The 21,923-nt window shown below is 55.5% G+C and overlaps 1 protein-coding gene across 3 annotated transcripts; it reads right to left on the reverse strand.

Moving 5' to 3' along the window:
* Positions 1-16: 16 nt before the first annotated feature.
* Positions 17-20,158, reverse strand: SLC4A2 (solute carrier family 4 member 2). Of its 3 annotated transcripts, none has more exons than XM_004702315.4 (23): positions 20,030-20,158; positions 17,752-17,865; positions 15,897-16,062; positions 15,506-15,747; positions 15,308-15,426; positions 13,452-13,684; positions 13,217-13,359; positions 11,796-11,976; positions 5,029-5,164; positions 4,774-4,939; positions 4,567-4,681; positions 4,248-4,432; positions 3,880-4,105; positions 3,530-3,745; positions 3,295-3,443; positions 3,008-3,202; positions 2,141-2,392; positions 1,949-2,038; positions 1,593-1,759; positions 936-1,189; positions 681-850; positions 314-487; positions 17-230 (listed from the first exon to the last, which is right to left on the reverse strand). In XM_004702315.4, exons 2-23 carry the CDS (start codon positions 17,800-17,802, stop codon positions 150-152), a joined length of 3,711 nt encoding a protein of 1,236 aa, XP_004702372.1. In that variant the 5' UTR covers positions 17,803-17,865; positions 20,030-20,158; the 3' UTR covers positions 17-149. The 3 variants fall into 3 exon arrangements, with proteins under 3 accessions (XP_004702372.1, XP_045145730.1, XP_045145731.1); XM_045289795.1 differs by having other exon boundaries at positions 3,530-3,757; XM_045289796.1 differs by lacking the exon at positions 20,030-20,158 and adding an exon at positions 19,726-19,790 and having other exon boundaries at positions 3,530-3,757.
* Positions 20,159-21,923: the final 1,765 nt, after the last annotated feature.

Here is a 21,923-nt window from a genome sequence, read left to right on the forward strand (position 1 = left end):
ACAAAGACAAAGAAGCCAGGGCCGAAGCACTTTACTGCAGGGGTGAGGACTTTAAATTATTCACTTAAATAAAAATGAGGAAGGATTGGGTGGCAATCCCCTGGTCCCTCTCTCCATCTCTCGCTCGGGCTGATCCTTCCAACCAGCGACTACACAGGCATGGGCATCTCGTTGTATTCATCCACACCCTCCCGCTCATCAAGCACCGGCTCGGCCTCATTCGCATCCAGCTGTGGGAGAAGAGGATGGGTGTCAGGACTCTCTGGGCACTGTGGGAAAGGAGGGCACAAGCGGGGCCAGGGGATATCCTTACACATTTCATCTCTCGCTCGGTGAAGATGCGGGTGAGCACCACCATGCGGAGTGGCACTGTGAGGATGAGGATGAAGGGGAAGGCGAGGGAGGCCGCTGTGGACATGACAGCCCAGAGCAGGGCCAGGCAGAGCAGCTGCAGGGCTGTGAACAGGTGCATACGGAGGGTCCGGACCTGGTGATAGGATGCAGGGGAGACTGATGAGTTCAGGTTTCTATAGGAGCCTCCAGCCCCAGTTCCTGGAGGTGGTGAAGGAGGCACCTGTGGGTGCTTGCCAGAGCCTAGGCTGCTGGGCTACACTAGTAAACTAGGCTGGGCAGAGGCCTGGGGCGTGGCAGGGGGGGTGTCCTTGGGGAAGGGGTCTTACCTTCTTGACATAGGTGACATCTGGGTGGTGTTTGGGCGGCATGAGCAGCAGGTACATCCGCTCATAGAACTGGATCCCATTAAGGGAGGTAACGCCCATGTACAGGAAGATCCCAAAGAGTACAGCCAATGGGATTTGCCGAAGCAGGTCTCCAATCACTATGGAGAGGCCTGAGAGACAAAGAGAAGCGGTTGGCTCGGGATGCCCCTCCTGCCAGGGCCTCTGCTGGGAAAAGTAGGCAAGAGGGGCACGTACCCACAAGCAGGGCAACCAGCAGTCCTGTCACTCGCTGCTCCTTGACCTCCTGGATCTTGGGCTTATCCCCAGGCGCCACAGCCTTGCTCATGACAGTGAGTGCGTTGGCATGTGTGACAGAGCGGACGGTGGCAGCAGCCAGCCAGGGCAAGCCAAAGAGGGCACAGATGCCGCCCATGGCCACAATGAGCAGCAGGTCCAGGTGAAAGCCAGAGCCCTTCTGTAGCATCCGCTCCTTCTTGGAGATGATCAGTCTGGAGGCGAGAGAGCTCACTTGGACTTGTGTGCGCGGCTGGCTCAGCAGGCCACCTTGTCTCCCCAGCACTCCAGCCAGTCACCCTGTCCGACTTCCCTACCCCGGACCAGAGGATTCGCACCCTCAGAGCACACAGCTCCAGCAGGCACTGCCAGGCCGGCCACTCAGGTTCCACCTTGTGCTTCCGACACTCACATACGCAGAGGGACTTTACACAGGCTGACACCGTCCCGCCAGCAGCCAGCCTGCACCCAAGGCCCTCTGAGGTCCATTCAGCTTCGGCAGCTCATCGTCCAAGGCCGGGTCCCACAGCCTGGCCTGCGGCTCCCTCCCTTTTCACAACCCCAGCTATTCTCCTTCCGCCCAGCCCCCCTACCCTGGCTGTCCACAGGAGCACTCACGTGGTGATCTGAGTCTCCATGAAGATGAGGATGAAGACCAGGATGGCAGGCAGCAGGCTGGCCACCATCATCCACACGGGGAATGGGTTCGACTCCCCCAGGGGGTTGATGACCCAGCCCCGTTTCTCTGGGGCTGTGACCGAGAACCCGCTGGGCACACTCAGCTTCTGCAGAAGGGAGGGCAGATAGGGGTGGGAGGGTGGGGTGGGCACAGACAGTGCCGAGGGCGTCCCAGGCACAAGCTCGGTGTCCACCTAGCCTCTAGCTTCACAAGAGGCTCTGGGTTGGGGTGGCAGCAGTGGCAGTCCAGTCTCAGGCAGCACTCCCCACTGGCTACCTGGCTCGGCCTCCCTCACCTGTGTGTAGGTGTCCTCAATACTGTAATCCACGAGCACCATGATGAGGATGGCAATGGGCACGCCGAAGTCACCAATCACCCGCCGGATCTGAGAGCAGCAAGGATGCTCAGAGGCCGGCCGCCCCGGACTTTCTTGGCCCACCCCTTGGCACCCTCCCCCACACGCCCTTCAGCTTTCCAGCCCACACACCCGGCCAGGGAAGAACCGGCTGTTCTTGAATTTGCGCAGGAAGAAGGCAATGAAGAAGGTGCCGGCCATGAGCACCAGTGACAGCAGGGCTGTGTTGGGCTGGTCCTTGGGTCTGTCCTGCCCAGGCTGCCAGGCTGAGCTCCCGTTCCCCGGCCCCAGCACTACATCTGCCTCCGTCTGATTTTCACCACCACCACTGGCCTCTGAACTGTTAGAGATGGAGCAGCCATGGAGTGGGTGTTCCTGAAAGATCTGCGGAGGGGACAAGACGACCATGAGAGCCTCGGTCAGGGAGCCCAGGTCTTCACTCAGCTGGGCCCCAGGAGTGGGGAAGAGAGCAGCCGGGCCGCCGGGCCACAGAGCCTGATGGGGCTCTGGGCATTGCCAACTGACTAGAGCTAAGAGGGAAAGGGGTCGGGGGCGTAGCCTGCTTCAGGAAGGCAGTAGGGCAGTGTGACTCCAGGGAGATTCTGAAGAAAGAAGCAGGACTCCTGGCTCGGGTGGCGGGTCTCCTTGAAGACCCATCAAACAGACGTGGTTGTGTCATACCCAATTGTGACAATGGGCATCAGGGCCTTGCTCTCTTGGTACTTCTGTACAGAGTGGCATTTGACACAAGAATGTCATGAAAACCCATGGTATTAAAATGATTACGTTTTGAATGATTGACCTGAAGCCTGTGTGTGTGTGTGTGTGTGTGTGTGTAGGAGACGGGGAAGGAGGTGGTGGAGGGGCAAGAGGAAGAAAAATCCTTCCTCTGGAGTTCCATGTGAAGCCCTGGCCTCAAATCTGGGCAGAAGGGACAGGATTCCACCTGGCTCCTTCTGGTCCTGAAGCCCCGCCCAGTGCTCAGCAGAGCCTGCCCACCTTCACCAGTTTGTAGAAGGTCTCGTAGATGAAGATGAGGGAGATGAGGAAGGCGAAGATCTCCTGGGTGAATCGGGAGACAAAGCGCACCAGGAAGCTGCCCTCCAGAGCCACCATGAGCAAGGCCAGAAGCACCAGCCAGAAGCCGATCCACACGCGGCCCACCAGGTACTCCAAGTTATTGCTGTGACAGAACTGGGGCGCAGGAGGGTCCGGTCAGGTCAGAGCCACGGGGCAGAGGGGCATCCCACCGGGAGCAGCCTCTGGACCCCTTGCTGGGCCCTTACCGTGAAGAAGGCTTCCTCAAAGACCAGCAGGGGCCCTGAGAAGCCAATCACCAGGAGCGGCTGTGCACCCAGCAGGCAGAATATCACCCCCTGGAGCGCCGTGGACATGATCAGCTCCGACACCCCTATCAGGTCCTGGGTCTTCTCTCCTGGAGGGCAGAACCCGCCCGGAGTCTGTCAGCCTGAGTCCGTCTCTGGCCCATCCTCCCGCCCCCTCAAAGCCGCTCCCCCATACCCAGCAGTCCACCAAAGGTGATAGCAGGAGACAGGGCGGCAAAGTAGATGAAGATAACAGCTGCCAGGCACTGGGGGTCGAGGGCGTCTCGAAAGTCACTCAGGTAGTGGGGATAGCGGCGGCGAATGTCACGGATCAAGCCCCCGAAGGGCCGGCCTGTGCGCCGAAGGGGATCGTCTTCGGCTGTGCCCGCTGCTTCTACCATCTGCAGGAGCGCTGCAATCCAGGCTTCCATCAGGGACTTGGCAGATGCTTCTCCCGCCCACCCCTCACCCCACCCCCGAGGCAAGGCCCCCCTGCACCAACCCTGCGGCACTTGTGCCAACCCCAGGCCCCGTGCCGGCCCGTACCCTTGTCCTGGGCTGACTTGGGCTCCAGCCCAGCCCTGGGGGGCAGCAGCCGGCCCTGCTCCTCCCGCTTCTTCAGCATCTGGCGCTGGAAGTGAGCCACCGAGCGCAGCAGCTCCTCGCCTTGCACCTCGGAGGGCGGCAGCACCACGCTGCAGTCCAGAAAGGAGTTGATGGCTGTTAGCAGGTCTTCCCGTTCATCTGCCAGGTACGCTGCCTCGTGGAATTGCTGCCAAGGCAGGACCGGGGTCAGTGGAGCCCCCAAAGGGCAAGGGCTTCCTCCCCAACCCCCCTGAAACCCCAAGACTGGATAAGGTGGGTAGTCGGGGCTCCAGGGCCCAGGCAGTGTCCAGGGAGGAGGGCAAACTCACCTTGTCGGACATGAGGGTGGAGATTGAGCGGCCAATCTCATGGTAGTCCATGTTCACGGTGCTTGGGCCCAGCAGCAAGAAGAGGAAGCGCACGGGCACAGGCACTTCGAGAACTGCATCCAGCTCCACTGCCTCCCGCAGTCGAACAAAGGCCATGGTAGGGCGGGACAGGAACTCCACGCATCCTAGGGAGATGGGTGTCATGGGTAAAGGCGGGGCAGCAGGATCCAAGACAGACTGGGCGCTCCACAGAGCCTGTGCCTGAAGGTCTGCCAGCCACGCCAAAGCCACCCCTGCCCTGGACTCTCGCCCCACATACCCACAAGTACCACTGTTGCTTCTGCGTTCTCTGGGATCTTCTCCAGCAGCTTCAGCTCATGCTTGGACTTGGAGCGAGTGATGCCAGCAGGTGGGGCTGGGGGAGGCAGTTCCCGCTGCGGGAAGAGCAGAGGGAGCGGAGTTCAGTCCAGCCCAGCTAGGCACCCCCAGGACCTGACCAGGCGGTGGAGCCCCGTCTTCCCCTCACCTCGCGCTCCACCTCCAGCCGGGTCTCGGGAACACCGCCAATGAGTGGCTCGGTGACGTGGGGGTCGCTCTCCACACCATGGCCATGGTGATGACCCAGCAGGGAGCCCAGGGAGCCAGCGGAGATGTTCCGGGGAAAGGAGAAGTCCTTCTCGTCACTCGGGTGGCTGGTGAGGCAGAGGGCAGTGAAGAGCTGAGAGCTGGTAGTCCGATCAGGGAAAGAGTCAAAAGCCGTCCTCCCCAGGCAGGACTTCACCTGTGTTTCAGCAGCAGAGCCCGCAGTACGTTGGCTCTGTCTTCGGCCTTGATCTGATCAGAGATGACCATCTGCTCCACTACCTGATGGGCTATGCCAGGTAGGGTCTGCTGGTCCAGGTCCAGGAGAACAGCCCCTGAAATAAGGACAGCATGGTACGGCTGGGGTTCTTGGATCCGGAAGTCAGGGCTGGATAGGGGGCAGCCTGGCTCCGTGCAATCCATGAGGCTCGCATCTGGCTCTGGGGTCAAAGGCCGGCAGGCACACCACCTCTCTGGCCTCAGTATTTCCTTATGCTCATCCACACCATAAAAGCTCAATGATCAGAGAGGTTATGAGACCAACCTACTGGGACTTCCCCGGTAGCCCATCCAACCTAAACTGCTCGTCACCTTAGGCCTCTCTTGGACATTCACTCTAGAATCTAGTTCTGCCCTAGAACAAGACACAGGCAATGTGTGGCCTTGTCCACAAGGTGGCTGTTTAGCCATAGAGAGCGAGCTTCTCTCTGCCCCAGGCATCTCAGCTACCCCCTGCAGTTACCAAAGCCAAGAGTTGCTTACTGAACCGCTCCTCCATCCCTTTTCATGCTGGTAAGTCTGCTAGACCTACCATTTCATAAAGAAGTTACAAGCATCATCAAACAAAACCAAAACATCTCGCTCATTCAAGTAGGTAAGGCATGCAATGATGGTGCAACATTAGAAGAACGATGTCGTCCACCGTATAAATGAAAAATAAGAACTACATGATCATATCAATGGATGCAGAAAAGGCATTTGATCAAACCCAACACTCATTCCTGATAAAAACCACAAACAGGAATAGAAGGGTAATCACTCAACACGACAAAGGATAAAGGCCATATATGTAAAACCGAGGGCTAGCATCTCACTCAATGGAGAAAAGACTGAAAGCACTCTCTTTATGAATGGACACCTGACAAGGATGCCCTTGATCATGAACTACTCTTACTCAACACGGTCCTGGAAGATTTAGCCAGAGTCTTAGCCAACAAAAAGAAATCAAAGGTATCTAACTTGGCGAAAAAGTAAAACTCTCTTTGCAGATGAGATGATTCTATACGTGGCAAACTTCAAAAGACGACAAAAATTTCGATTGGAAACAATCGAAAGATTCAGCAATGTGGCAGGGTACAAGATCAATATACAAAAAATCAGATTCTTATTTACTAACCACTCTGAAAAGAAACTCAGGAAAATAATACCATATAAAATAGCCACCTTAAAGATGAAATACTTAGGAACAGACCTAACCAGAGAATCAAAAGACTTGCACCCAAAAAACAAACAAAACAAAAAGCAAACCTACAAAGCCCTACTACAAAAAATCAAGACTTCCATAAATGGATGCATATTCCATGTTCATGGATAGGAAGGCTTAACATTGTGAAAATGTTAATATCCCACCCAAAGCAATCTATAAATATAAAGTATTTACAATCCTAAGCCCAGTAGCATTTCAAGAAATGGAGAAACTAATCACCAACTTTACGTGGATTGGCAAGAGACCTAGGATAAGCAAGGCACTAGGAGGCCTCTCACTTCTAGACCACACACACAAAAAAACAACACTATTACACAATGGTCAAAACAGCCTGGTATTGGTACAATGATAGATATGTAGGCCAACGGCACAGAATAATTCATCTACCTATACACAGACTACTGATCTTCGACAAAAGGCTGAAAAATATTAAATGAGACGAAAGTATAGCTTCAACAAATGATGCTGAAAAATTGGATCTCCATATGCAGAGTAATGAAACAGGACTCATACCTCACTCATGTACCAAAACAAACTCAAAATGGATTAAAAACCTAAGTGTACATCCCAGAGCTACAATGATCATTAATGAGAAAATAGGGACAAATTTAAGGACTCTTATACAGGTCGCATGAACATACAACCAGCCATAACAGAAACAAAACAAACAAAACAAAAATCACACAGAAAACAAAACAGATAACTGAGCCTACGAAAAACAAGACATGTATGTTCATAAAAAGACTTCAATCCAGAGAGTCAAAAGAGAACCCACAGACGGGGAGACATTTTTTTGGCAAAGACACAAGGAACAAGGGACTAATCTGAAAGTTTACAGAAAACCGCAACACCTCAACAAGAAAAAGATAAATAACCCAATTAAAAATGGGTAAAGGACATGGGCAGACCAAATGGCCCACAGGAGATATCCAAATGGCCCACAAACATGAAGAAAGGCTCACCGTCACTAAGCCATCTGAGAGATGCAAATCAAAACAACAACGGTGAGATTCCTACCACCTTACCCTGGCAGCATTAACAAAGTTGAGGGAAAAGTGAAAATAACAAACACTGGAGAGGAATTAGAGCCTCAGACACTGCTCGTGGGACTGTGACGACGTGGAGCCACTATGAACAGCAGGGCACTGCCTCAAACAACTGCACAGAAAAATTCCAGACAACCCACCATCCCCTTTGCTGGTTTAACACCCTGATGTGTACAACACAAACAGACCCCTGCATGTGCGCGTTCACTGCAGCGCTGCTCACAACAGCAGGGAGACAGAAACAACGGAGATCCCGTGGTTATAAAGAAAAAAATCAAGACAAAGGTTTTCATATCAAAGGAAAATGACTTTGACGGTTACGGAGGGAGTGAGGGCAAAGAAAGAAAGATGAAGCAATAGGCTAGAAAGGTGGACAGGTATTAACTTGGGTGAAGGGGAAGATAGTATTCCACAAAAGGGTGGCGAGAAATCCAGGGGGGGCGGGGGGGCGGGGGCAAGCTATTGGGGAGTTTGATAAATCGTTTTACATTGTTGAATATAAAACTGTTCTGAAAGCCCCAATGAATCACGGAATATTCCTCAGGTTCCTTGAGGCTTCCTCACCCCCCACTATCATGACCCCAGTGCTGCTTCCCACTCTGAACTGGACCAGAGCATGTACATCGGTACAGACAAGAGATAAAGCTCACAACACACGGAATCCAGGAACAGGACTGGGAATAGCGATACCAAAAGGGTAGGGGGAAGGGGGGAAGTGGTGGGGAGGAAGGGGGTCCGGATCGCAGTGAATGGCACATAACCACACACACCCCTCCAGGGGGAAGAACAACAGAAACCAGAGGCGAAGGGAGACAGTGGTCAGTGTGAGATATGAACATAATGCACAATCTATAATCTATCAAGGACCAAGAGGTTGGGGGTGGGGGGTGGGGCGGAGAAGAGCTGATCCAAGGGCTCAATGGAAAGTAAATGTCTAGAAAAGAACGATGGCAACATATGTACAAATATATCTGGTGCAATCAATGTATGGATTGTAATAAGAGTTGTAAGAGTCCCCAATAAGATGATTAAAGAAAACCTGATGTGAAATTTAAACCCCCATCTAATTCACAATAAAAAATTATTAAAAAAAAAAAAGCTACCGAGTAGTCAGTACTCCGATTCATATGGAGTTAGAAATGGCCCCAAACAGCCAAACCATCTCGGAAAAAAAACCAAAGGAGGAGGGCTCACACTTCTGCCGATATCCAGTGTTCTGTGTTAAAGCGTCAGTAAGCAAAACAGTTTGGCATTGGTGAGAAACAGACATAGTGAACAGTGGAATAGAACTGAGAGGTCAGAAATAAATCCATGGTCAACTGATGCTCCACAAGTTCATGAATGGAGAACAAACAGTCTCTTCAATAAACGGGGCAGGGACAAGTGGGATAGCCCAATGCCCAAGAGGGAAACTGGATCCATAGCTCACACCATGTATCAAAACCAACTCAAAATGGATCAAGGACGTAAACGTCAAGGCCCAAACCGGAGAACGGGGAGCATGCTTTGGAAACTTGCTTTTGACAACAGATTCTTAGACCCCTGTACATTCATCTCAGAAAACGAAGGCATTCAGACTGGCCCACCTGCTGGGGACCGGTGCTTCCACCCCAGACATACTGACTCAGAACAGGCGTCGTGATAACGCTTCCGGCTGACTCTTAAGGGATTTTGTTGAAAAAGATTCTGATTTAGTATATCTGGGGTAAAAACGCCAATCCCCAGCAAGGGTGAACCAGTTTGGGCAGACAGCAATTCGGCCCTTGTTTTCAGTTCTATGTAGGCTAAGAAATGGGGGCTGACCAAGCCCAGAGGGACCGCCTCGGGTGCCTAATGTTAGCTAAGCTTCCCGGCATGCCGTAAGCAATAATGGCCGCAGAGGACACACTGGGGATGAACTCTCACGTGGCGTCGGGTGGCATTCATAGAAGACAGTGTCTCCCTCTTTGGAACACAGAAGCTCTGCCCTGTGACCTCTCTCAGAGCTCATCCAGTTCCCTGATTGGTATCCTTTTTGTTGTCGGTACATTAAAGCTATTATCACAGTTCTGTGAGTCATTCCAGCTAATTCCCAGACAGAGGAGCAGGGGAGTCGACTGATCTGAAGGGGAGCATGTGGGCTCCCAGGTTTGTAGTAGGTACTCTGAGCAGGTAGCGGAAAATCCTAAACTGGGGGCTGGCCGGTCGGAAGTGGAGGGAGTCATGTGGACTACCAAGCGTTCAGCTAGTCCCCAAAGATCTAGCACTAGCTGGCTAGGACTGAGAACGGGAAGAGTGGGCAGCTGGAGACTGAGCTGAGCAGCAAAGAGAAGGCGAGCTTGCTGCCAGGCACAGGTGGGGTATGATTGGGGTGGGTTATCCACCTCACCATTTGGCATCAGACGACGGGCATCTTAGTCCTCCTAAGCTGGCTTGTGCAACATCAAAGCACGCACCACAAAACACCGTGTAAAATGGATTTCATCCAAATCAAGAACACCTGTGTATTTAACCAAGAAAGTGGAGCCACCATCTACGGAATGGGAAAATAGCTGGCCCCCAGAGAGCTGGTAAGTGCTTAATACCCAGAACGTATCAAGAGCTGAAACCCCCCAGTAACACAAAGACAAGCACCCCGATGAACACAGGGGCGATGGGTTTCAGTAGACAGCTCTCCGAGAAGCCAAGCAAGAGCACATACAAAGGCATTCCATAGGATCAGTTGATGCTGCGGTCAGTCGGTTCTGACTCACCGACACCCCGTGGGTGCAGACCAGAGCGGCTGCACACAGGGCGCGACCTTTTGACGACGAGTGCTTCACTGGGTGGGAAAGAACGTAAATCAGAACCACAGTGACACACGACTTCCCTCCCCCGGGGATAGTTATGAACAGAAACACCGACACCAACAAGTGAGGGCAAAGATGTGGAGACACAGGTAACCAACCCTCTGCGGTGTTGGTGGGAATGCCCGGTGGTACAGGCAGTGTGGAAAACTGTCCAGCACTTTCCGAAAGAGTTAATACACAGAATGGATGTATCACCTGTGTTAACCAACAGAATTGAAAAAAAATAATCCTAATAAAAATAAAATACTAAAAAACCAAACAGAATGGTCACGACCCGGCAATTCCACGCCTGCTATGTCCTTGGAAGAATTCACAGCAGGCGTTCCGATACACGCACCCCCATGCTCATTTGCAGCAGATCTCACGGGAGCCAAAAGATGGAAACAACCTACGTAAGCATTCGCCAGCACGGGACCGGAGAAACACAGTGTAGCACACACATGCACACGATAAAACGTTAGTTGGCCACAGAGGAAAACGAAGTCTGATACGTGCCATCGGACACGGGTCAATGCAGAAGCCACCGTGCTCTGTGCAACAAGTCAGTCCCAAACGGACAATTATGACCCCACTCACATGAACCGTGTATGGGGGGGTCACTTCTTACGATGTCCTAGCTTCCTGTGGGGGGAGAGGAAAATCTCTGATACACAGATCATGAGGACTTCTGCCCGATACGGCAAATGTAGGCCCTGTGCCTGCATCTCAGAGTGATTGTCGCGCCATTTTTGTGTGCGATATATTTGATCACGATAAAGTTTTATTGGTGAAGTTAACTTTTGGGGACACGGGAGACCCACAGCGCTGGGACAGACAGCAGAGAGGTCATAAGGCCTGGTGATGAAGCTGTTGGAACTTTGGCACTGCATCTCTAGACAAGCCCTCAACCCTCAAGCAGAGCCTATTTCCTCTTAGGTTAGGAAACTCTGAGAGGAAGTTTCCGGGCCCTCATCTACTTAGAAACAGGCCTCCCGACAGATATAGGGAGTAAGCAAACACCCAACCACCCAACGAGGAGGAGGGAACAAGCCAATAGAAACACTGGGCACAAGGGCTCTAAAGCCCTGACGTCTATGACCAGTCAGTCAAGTTTAAACAGCTTCCCAGTTCAGATCGTATCTCAGGATGGAGACGAGGCCTGCCAAGCGTCTCAGTCTCCCATCCAAACTTTAAACATCTTAGCACCCCAAATACACTAGCCTCTCAAAAACTCACTGCCATGGAGTCGACGCCGATGCATAGTGACCTCGCTGTGCCTTTCCGAGACTGCTAACTCTTTACAAAAGTAGAAAGCCCCCTTTTTCTCGAACACAGCGGCTGGTGGTTTCAAATGGCCAACCTTGCGGGTCGCAGGCAGTGTAACCACCAGTTCAGTTGTCTGAAAATGCTACATCAATGAGTGAATCCTACTCTGAAATCACCCAACAACGGGCCTGATCAGCCGGCCAAGTGCCTCCTGGGTGCTGGTGATGCTATATACCAGGTTGTGCAAAACCAATTCGAGGGGCGTTTGGCCATCTGGTTCTCAGCGAACAGGGCCTATGAAGAGAGGACATCCTGAGGCAAAGTTGGTGGGGGTGAGGAGGGCAGTGTGCGGGGCAGTTACCATGGGCCAAGGTCCGGCGGAGCTCCAGGAGACTTCGGAAGGACAGCGAGGCCACATGGGGCTTCCCCCAGCGCTCGGTCTCCTCTTCCACATCCTCCTCAAACTTGATCCAGCGAGCCGTCTCCCTCCACTGAGGCTCTTGGTTTTTGTCCAACAGCAATTCATTCAACTCCACAAACACCTGAGGGTCACATGAGAGGGCATCTCAGGATGCAGAACCAGAGGTGGTCCCCAGAGATTGGTCCCCGAGAAAGTCGTAGGGACGAAGGAGGCATAGCACCGCGGACAGTGCACAGGCTCAGGTATCTAGTAGAACAGGGGACCTTGGGAAAGTCACTAACCGATTGGAGACATAGCTCTCCCTGTCTGTAAAACGGGGCTGCTCATACCCACCTCAAAGGGCTGTTCTGTGAATTAAAATTAGGATGGTGCTCAACTCTGAGTTATGTTCCACGGTCACCATATCTATGTAATGATATTGTTGGGTACCATTATCAAATCAAGGCTGACTCATGGTGATCTCATATGACAGAGAACTGTCCCACTGGCTTTTTTCTAGGCTATAATCTTTATGGGAGGAGCCTTGGGGCATGGTGGTCACGCACTGGGCTGCTAACTGCAAGGTCAGCAGTTTGAAACCACCAGCCGCTGTGGGAGAAAGACCGAGCTTTTCTATCTCGTAAAGAGTTATGATCTCAGAAACCCACAGGGGCAGTTCTACCCCCATCCTACAGGGTTGCTATGAGTCAGCATAGACTCGATGGCAGTGAGTTTGGTTTCGATTTTTAATCTTTATGGGAGCAGATCATCAGGAGTCCTTTCTCCCACAGAGCAGCTGGTGAGTTTGCACCACGACATTTTTGGCTAATGGTTAAGTACTTAACCATCATCACCAGAATCTCTCTCTGTCCCCCTCTCTCTCTCTCTCACGGAGACTTCAAAAAGTTGGTTGAAAAATGGAATGGAAAGATAATGGCATTTTTCCACAGCCTTTTGAAGGACAAAGAGGCGGCTTTCTACTCCCATACAGAGTCACCGTCTTAGAAACCCACGAGGGCTTCTAACAGGTTTGCTACGAGTCTGAACCAACGCGAAGGTAGCGTGGTGAGGTGGGTGTGCATGGGCAGACATACAGGGCACGACTGCTGAACTATGGGGACTTTTGTTCTAATCACAAAGGGTGTCTCCTCTTCCTCAAAGACCTCACGGCTCACTCTCTGTCAAGACAAGTGCCATGACGTGCACGTCAACAATGCCCGCGCTGTGGACGGGACCTCTGAGATGTGCCCGTGAGCAGTGTACAAGCGTGAAGGACCAACCCCATGCCAAACAGGACCGCTTCTCTGAGAGGAAGGCGGAGGGAGCTCGCGGGGAAAAGTGGATAAGGAGCTAACAGAAGCACTTGAAGCAGGTCACAGTACCTCGTGGGGCTTGTGCGGGGCTCGAGGCCGGGCCCGAGGGGTGGGCCCAGGCTCCTTCCCTTCCCGGTTGCCTGGCACAGATCCTTTGGCATTCTTCCGAACCAAGTGCCGCCTCACCCCAGGAACATCCTCGAACCGGTGGCCTAGGAGAGAGAAGGGGTTCGGGTGGGGCTTCCCCTTTACCCCTACTCCTCTCCCCACTGCCACGAGCCTCGGCCTGGGCACTAGCACTCACTCTTCATGAGATCCAGGTCTGCAGTGGCCAGCGTCTGGGCTTCGCTCTCGTCTGTCGGGACCCGGGGCAGCAGTGCCTGCTCCACTCCAGTCATGCTCCCGATGCGCCTCCTCTCCTGAAGGTTGTAGCTGCGATGCCCGAGCTGGGCTTTGGTCAGGGGACGCCCGGAAGCGCCCCCGTCGTCGCCACCTGCTGTGGCACTGGCTACAGGCACCACTTCTTCCACTTGAGCTCTGGAAGGACAGGGCAGCTGTCAGCCGGGACGGGGGACGGATGGAAAGGCAGCCTCCTCCCCACCGCCAGGAGTCCCAGGCAGGGAAATGAAAAGCGGAATGGGACCGCATCGGCTCACCCCGTCCAGAGTCTGACTCTTGTATACTGTGCGTGTGGAAACTGACCTCCAGGATTTAAATCCTGACTGCTCGATTTACGGGCTACGCAACCCTGATAATCACTCAAGATCTCTCTGACCATAAATTCCTCACCAGGAAAATGGAGCAGAAGCCTGAGCTCAGGGGTGCTGGGTGCTGTGAGACTCTGGAAAGTGCCCAGGGTGGAACCTGGCTCGTCACAAGTCGTCTCCCGTGGATTTCCCCTGCCCCAGCACACCCCTACCCAAGGGGCCTTGCAGGTTTCATCTCTAATGAAATGGAATAAAAGTGCTGAATGTGGCCTTTGTCCCTGGAGAAAGTGCCTTCCCCACTGACCTCACCGCCCGGTGAAAATCCTATGAATTCCTTGTCCCTTACAAATACCATCTTCGATTTCTTTTTCTCAAACTAGAAAGCCTTCTCTCTTGCTGCCATCCGAAGGGGCTACTGCTTTTTACCATATCACGTCGAAACCTCTCTCCTTGGTATTTAAAGCCTTGCTAGTTTCTAAGCCCAGGTATCCCTCCCTGGCAACCTCCCCCCTGGCCCCCACAGGTTTTCTCTGCAGGCACTCACCTTCCATGCCAGCTCAACAAATTGTTAAATGCTGTGCTTTCTGCTGAAGCCCCCCCCCCTCCGTCCCCTTGAAGGCTCTGGCCCCAGGTCTGTAGCACACCACGTCTCGCAGCACACCTGTGCCCTCCCTGGAGGTGGGTGGCAAGTCCTTCCCTTCCCCAAAGTCCTTCCCACTCCCTGGTACCCAGATAACAACAGATACGGGGCAGGGCTGACTTTGAGATCTAGTTCAAAGTGATTTCCTCCAGGAAGCCTTCTCTGGTTAACACCTCCACGTGCCTATCGCTGCGGGTGCTAACACGGCTTGAATCAGGTCGGCCCACACAGACACCTGTTCTGGTGCCATTTCACATGGCTACACTTGGTTTCCAACTGGAGTGTACTGGCAACTTCCCAAGGACAAGGAGCAGGTCTCCTGTTCCTCTCCAGGCCATGGGGCCCCAGAGGGTGCTTGGAGGTCACCCAGTCCGGTGCCTGATCCAATGCTGGATGTGGCTCTGAGCCCGAGAGGGGCACGGGGAGGGGGAAACATGAGTTCTGTTCTGTCCCGGACCAAACACTTAGACCCTTCATTCACGCCACTCTCCTTAACACTCACTGCCGCTGTGCGAAAGGTCTGTTGGTCTTGGTTTATAGACAAGCAAACCAGGCTCCAAAAGTTTGCGTTACCTACACAGACAGCCCGAGCTGAGGCAGAGCGAGGATTTGCACCCCCCGTCTGCTGGAAGTCAGGCTGACTGACTGCACACCACAGCTCTTGGCAGAACTGTGTCCTCCCCGGACGCGGCTGGCTGCTGCTGGCCAGTCTTTCACTTCCCACTGCCTATGACTTTCCCCCACACCCCCTGAAGTGGGACAGGAAGGTTCTGCTTGGGAGAACTTGCTGACTGAAAGGGGGCACACACTCACCCCGTCTGGGCCCCTTTGGTAGCCCAGGAAGCTGCCTCCTGGTGGGCCAGCGGTGGAGGAGGAGAGGGACTGGTCCTTTCGGCCTTCCGGTCATTGCTATCATCCTCCTGGAGGAAGAACTAGAGCAAGGGCCAAATGTCAGCAGGCTGGGCCAGGAGCCCTGTGGGCAGCCCCCAGGGCCCTTTCCCCTCCACTCACCTGCACTAAAGATGGTGTTCGGGTGGGGGACGGCTGGGGAAGTGCCCTGGCCCCATCAGCCTCACCGGCCTCATCTTCATCTTCTTCACCCTCCTCGATAGTGGGGGTCTCCCCAGTGGGAGAAGCCCCAGGGCGCCTCCGAGGTTTCCGCCCTGCACCCTGGGGGATCTTGCGGCGGCGTGCATCGGAAGGCAGGTGGGTGGACAGTGGGTGATGGATGTGGTGGGAGGACTGGCGGTGGTCTGCGGGGAGGAGGGGGCCTTGGCTGCTGGCAGGCACAACTTCCCTGCCCTGTCATCTTGGTCCCCATAGCGCTAGCCCCTCCCACCAGGCCCCCAGGCTCCTCCTTGCTGGGTAGTTGAGCCTGAGTGCCCCCAGCGGCCCTTCTCACACTCAAAGTCTTCTTCCCCATAGCTTCGGCCCGGCTCATCGCCTCCTCGAGACCCAGCCTCCTGGAGGATTTCCTCAAATCGCTCCACACCCAGCGTCCGGTGCAGTTCATCTTCCTCCTGATCGGGGAACCCAGGCGGCCCTGGGCTCAGGCTCTCTGGCTCTGGCTGGGGAGAAGAAGGGGTACACCAGACTCAGGGACTCACCCCCAAGTCACACCTCCAGGTGCCATCAAGCCCAGTGACCCACGACCGCCAGGCGGTTCTAGGCACGTGTAAGGACCTTCTGTGGGTGCCTTGGTCTCAGCAGAACTGTAGTGTGGCCCGGCCCTGGTCTGCCGGTGCAGAGGCTGGGGCCAAAAGTCCCGTTAGGTCTGGGGAGACAGCGGCAGAGCTCAAAACAAAACTTCTAGAGGCAGGCCATCCAGTGGAGCTAACGGACCTCTACTGGCCTGAGGCAGGCAGAAGGGGGTGACAGGAACTTCTGCACATCACCATCGCCTGGCTGGTTGGTGGAGCCCCTGCTCACCCATACACCACTGAAGCAATCCCGCCAGCCAAGCCCAAGCCGGCCCCTCGGCCAGCGCCCTGGCCCCACCCCTCCCCCGCTTCCACTCCCCCACCTGAGTCATCCTGCGGGGGCAGAGCAGCAGTGGCCCGCAGCGGCTGGGCAGCGACTGCGGTGCCGGCGGCGGCGGCGGCGGGCGGCGGCGGCGGCGTGGCGGCAGCGGCAGCAGCCCTTGGGAAAGCTCAGCCTAGCCAGCAGTCTGCTTGCTGCCTAGCCCCTGCAGCTTTGGTCCGGCCCCCCCTCCACCCCCCTGCTGGCCTCTGCTCCAGGCACCACCAAATATTTGCTCAAGGGTTTCTGGATCTGAAGGGCATCGGGATCTCCAAGGGCGGGGGTGTGAAACCCCCTCCATGGCGGTGCCAGCCCTGAGAGCCAAGAACAAGGGGCGGAGGGCTGGAAGAAGGGCGGGTCTCGGGGGTGGGGGGTGGAGGAGACACGGGGTGGAGGTGGGGCCGGTAGCAGCTGGAGGTGGTAGGGATGTGGGAAAGGAGAAAACAGGGGCGGGAGGGGGGAGGGCTGCGACCAGGCCCATCCCCGCGGCTCGACCCAGCCCCTCCGAGCGCTCCGCCAGGCCTCCCAGGAAGCAGCCCGCTGGAGCAAGGAGTGGGGAGCAAGTGTAGGGGCAAGCCCTGGGGCAGGGAAGTGGGGTCTGGAACACCCCTCGCACCTGAGGCTGCAAGAGGAAGTCCATGGTCGGCCAGGATGAACCTGGGGAGGGAGGGGGAGGGGACCTGTCCGGGCCCCTTCCCAGTCACGTGCCAAAGTGACCAATAACGGGGCTGACTGGGGCAATCAGGGTTAATCATTAGACTCCCAAGGAAAATCGGGAGGGGGCCACGTGGGGCGGTTACCACGTGGGAGCCGGCAGAGGCGGGCCAGGTGCACGGAGGTGGGGGCGGGGGCACACAACTACAAGTGCTCCGCCCAGATTTCTTTCGCGAAAGCGGCGTCCAAGTCGGGTCAGAGCGAAATCGCTGGAGTTAGGGACCCAAGGTCCCAGGTGTTCCTCTCCTGCGGCCGCTAATCACACACCTCCAGGAAAAAGAGCCTCAATCCTCTTCCCCTGGACTATAAGTCTCTCAAACTCTACTACATCTAAGTTGGGGGGAGGGGGAGGCGCCAGCAACCTCCTCCAGTTGTCCACTATGGATGCCTGAATCCTGTCCCCTAACCAACTGCACACACACACACACACACACACACACACACACACACACAGCGCCTCTGGGGGCTTGAGACCGAAGGGACTTGTGGCCACAGCCACTGGAGGGCGGGTGCATAATACTTACTGTGTGGAAAGAGTCTGCCCCTGAGGAGGGGCGCCGGGGGACGCTGCTCATGATCAAATCTTAGCCCTTTTCACTGTCGCTGCGGCTTTCAGGACAGCAGGGAGGAGGCATAACCTGGACAGGAGAGAGCCAGGTCACCAAGGGGAGGGACATCTGCACCCCCTACAAAGGCTCTGCAAAGAGGCTTCTGAGTGGCCAGATGGGTCCAGTTGCTGCATCAAGACCTCCTGGACTATGTAGGGCCTTGCAGTGGCCCTCAGAGGTGGCAAGAGCCCAACAGATCACTGTTTATATGACTCAAAGGGAAGCACCAGCCGAGAGAGATGGGAGAGGGAACAGGCTGAGGGGAAGGAGGCCGCAGAAGGCCCAGAGACCAAGCTGAATGAGGAGGGAGAAAGCACATGGCAGAGGACGTGAGGTCCCCACTAGAGAGCAACAGATCCCAGGAACGGAAGGGATCCCAGGGAAGGGCAGGCCGAGAACATGAACCAAGCACACTGGGAAAGGGGCCTGCCACCAGAGTGAGACAGTGCAGCAGATAGGTGCTCAAGAGAAGACAGCCATTTGGACCAACAGGAGGCAGAGAGGGGGAGAAGGGAGAAGCTCCAGTGAGGGGGTCACCTGGAGCACTGGGCCCAGGTGACAGGACCACCACGCCCTATGTCTCCTCGAAGGCTCTTTGCAAAGGAGGTAAAGTAGCGTCCGTGGGGCAGGGGCAAAAACCTAAATGAACTCACAGACCACAGACACAGGCAGGGCCGTTTTATACAGGAGGAGGGGCACGTGATGGGCAAGGAGGGGGTGGGCGCAGGTTCCCTCTAGATCGTGTTCCTCCCCCTAACCTAGGGCGGAAAATGTGGAGTGGCAGGGCTCACACCCTCCTGACCATGACTGTAGGGTTAACCGAGAGGGCATAACTCTGGGAATGTGGGAGGGGAAAAGGGAGGGAGAGGCGCATTAAGTGCAAATCGGGATACCCATTCAGCGTGGGGTAAGCTGGGGGGGGGTGTCCCTAAAGCACTAATTAGATAGAAATACCGCCGTTTTTGGGAGTTGAGAGGCCCAATTTATGGCGAATTTGGGGGAGACACAGGCCAGTTGCAGGGTCAATTATACTGACCCGTAGTAGGGGTCAGTCTAGGGTGGGAAGCCTGGGGCGACACATTCCTGGTCAGCTTCCAACTCAGCTGACCACTCTCCTACCCTCCCTCAAACCAGAACTTCAGGCCAGGGTACTTCCGGTAAGATAGTGAGGTGTGCTGGGGTGGGGGTGGGGCGCCAGTCTGGGAAAGAGGGTGGGGAGACTGTCCAGAGCACCTGCGGGTGCTCCCCCCCCTCCCCCGTAGGCCGTGCCCTGGATGTGCTCAGCTACCATCCCTTCCTCCTTTGATACCCCCTCCACACACACACCCACACCCCACCCCCACACCCCGCCTTTGGAGAGCACAATGCAGCTTCTGTGCAGAGCATCAGTGCCGATAATCCGGGGTGGGGGCACATTCCCGGGACCAGCCCCGACCGGCCCGGAGGATTAGCATTGCTCCCCCTTCCCAAGGGATTAGCACCCCGACCCCTATTTAAGCATGGGCCACCCCACCCCCAAAATGAATTCACACATTCCACAGTTCTTGGTTGTGGGTCTGGAGGGAAGAAAAGATCCCTGGATTTCAGGCAGCGCCCTCCCCACCCCACCCCCAAGCACAGACACCCCGCCCAGCCAACTCGGCCCCCTCCCCCAAGTAGTCAGAGTCAGTTCTTGGGCTTGTCTTCTCCATCCTCACCCTATAGTCTAACCCCGGGTCCTAGCCTGACCTGCCGGCCCCCCTCAACTCCCCCTCCCCCGGCTCCGCCTCCAAACCCTCTGGGGCAAGGGCGGAAGCCTCAGGCAACCCCCCCATCCCCCGCTGAGTGGCCAGGACGAACTGGGAGGATAAAGTGGAGAGTCGTTAGACAGGGGTGTCGTCTGGAGCTCACCCAAGTCCGAGAAGGGTGGCAGCGCCTCCCTGAGATTACCCACTCCAGGTGGCAGGGGGCGCGGCACCTTCATTTTAGGATACTCTAAAGCAGCCAACCTCGGGATCCCGGCTACCAGCATGCACTCACTCGGCTTGGCTCTCCATCCTTTTCCTTGAGACCTGGCTCCCCAACCCCAGTTTCCGCCCTTTCCTTTACTTCCACTCCCTCCCCGCCCAAGTCCCGGGTTCCCCCTTTCCCTGTCCCTCCCTCCCTTCCTCCCTCCGCGGCCCAGGCCCTCCCCCGCCACCTCCTATCCGCTTACCCGCTAGCTCGAGACGTCGCTCTCCCGGGGTCTCAGGGACTTTCCCCCACTTCTCTGGAGTCCTCACGCGCTCCCGACAACGCCCCCGTGCCCACCCCGGGGCGCGCCCCCACCGTTCCTAACTTCTCGCAACTCAACTTTCCCCCGCGCCGCGGGCAAGCCAGCCCCCTGCGTGCGCGCCCTTCAGCCCACGTGCGCGGCCCCGGGGAGGGCGGAGAGAACCCCCGCGCCGAGGCGCGCGCCCAGGCACTGCCCGGCGCTGCAGGCGGCGGGACCCGGGGCGCGGCGCTGTGGCACAGTGCGCCCGCGTGCAGTCCGCCGCTCCGGGCCGGGCTCGGGACCCCCAGCTCTGGGCTGGCCCGGCTGCGTGCTTGTCACCGGATTAAGACGACTGTGTACAGAAAGGAGTCCGCCTCACATCAGGGATCCTGTGGACAGGAAAACGGAGACACAGGATGGTCAGGAAATTCGGGGCGAAAGAATTGAATTCTAAATGTATCCGAATCTCTGCCATCCTCCGCAAAAACTAACAACTAAACCGACTCCACGACCTCCGAGAACCCTGTCTTTGCCCAGTGGGCGGGGACGGGAGCGATGGGATGCCCGTTATCCTGAGCTAACCTCAGCATCTGGTTAAGGACTCCGCCCCGCCCTCCACCAGTTCCCGAGGTGCCTCGGCGCGAGGCCCCCGGGGACCTCGGTAGTTTGCACTACCTAAGCACACACCCGATCCCTATTCATAGCCATCACCACCATTTAGAGAGCCTTGTGTGTAGCAAGAAGGGCCCAGGGGGTGTAGTGGGTTACTCTTTAGCAACCCAACGATTAGCAGTTCAAAACCACCATACACTCCACAGGAGCAAGGCGAGGCTTTCCACTCCCGTAGAGTTACGGTCAGTCTCAGAAACCCTGCTTTGTCCGGGAGGGTCGTTATGAGTCGCTATCGACTGTATGGCAGTCAGTTTGTCTTGGTTTTGTGTTTAACAAAGAGCTCTGGTAGTTCACTGGGTTAAGTGTTAGCCTGTTAGCCGCAAGATGGACAGTCCAAACCCACCAGCTTTTCGGGAGAACAATGTCTATTCCCAGGTCACCGTGAGTCGGAATCAACTCGCAAGCAGCCTTTCCTGTTTCTCAATTATAGATCTTTCCAGATAAGGAGTAAGTTCTCACTTATTTTTTGTTTGTTTGCTTTTCAATCAGCCACTGGTTACAGCACATGACGTGTATGCCGGAAACGTTTAGCCAAACATGAGTAGTTAATGTTTAGCTTCTACTTTGGGCCCCAAAGTTGAAGGGTGCTGTTTGGGGCCGTTTCACCCAGCTCACAGTCCTCAAAGATGTGATCATGAGACAATTAGAGCGCAGCCCAAGAAAATCTATAATCAACTACTTCAAGGTTGTGGGCAGGCCCCTACAAGTGCATCATCTCTTTGCCCGCCGTCGGAGGCGCTGTCGCCAACGGATCCTCCCTCTTCCGCTGATGGCCGCGCCCAGACCAGGATGCAGCAGTTGGAGGAAGGGTGGTGTCGGATAAAGTAGACTCAGAGAAGTGAGGGGTCTCCGGACAACGTTAAATCGCTCTTCCGTATGCACAATCCCAATTTAGAGAGGGGCACAACTGTCTCTTTTCCGGTGAAGTCATCATCAGTAAGAAATTACTCGGAGCTACTTCCCAGATCAATCGTGAGACTACCGGGAGCCAGGGGAAAAGGTGGACTCAGGGCTGCGACCACCAGGCCGTCGTTAGGAACCAAATACCATTTCCTCTTTAGTCGGGACAGGAAGCCACCTGAATTCCGGATCTAGGGCACGTTCCAAAGGCGAAACGGGGGCCTCCCATTCCCAACCCCGCTGCACTCTAGAATGTTCAATTCCAGAGGGGCGCTTTCCAAAA

This window comes from Echinops telfairi, unplaced genomic scaffold, assembly GCF_000313985.2.
Source record: "Echinops telfairi isolate 266 unplaced genomic scaffold, ASM31398v2 ScPeMD7_31;HRSCAF=116, whole genome shotgun sequence".
NCBI classification, from domain to species: Eukaryota; Metazoa; Chordata; class Mammalia; order Afrosoricida; family Tenrecidae; genus Echinops; species Echinops telfairi.

Coding starts and splice junctions, on each gene's coding strand:
- SLC4A2 (XM_045289795.1), bottom strand. CDS start 17,802: ATGAGCAGCGTCCCCCGGCGCCCCTCCTCAGGGGCAGACTCTTTCCAC. Junction 13,685..15,307: donor ACCAAAGGGGCCCAGACGGG/GTGAGTGTGTGC, acceptor CTGTCCTTCCAG/AGCTCAAGTGGAAGAAGTGG. Junction 4,433..4,566: donor AGCAACAGTGGTACTTGTGG/GTATGTGGGGCG, acceptor CCATCTCCCTAG/GATGCGTGGAGTTCCTGTCC.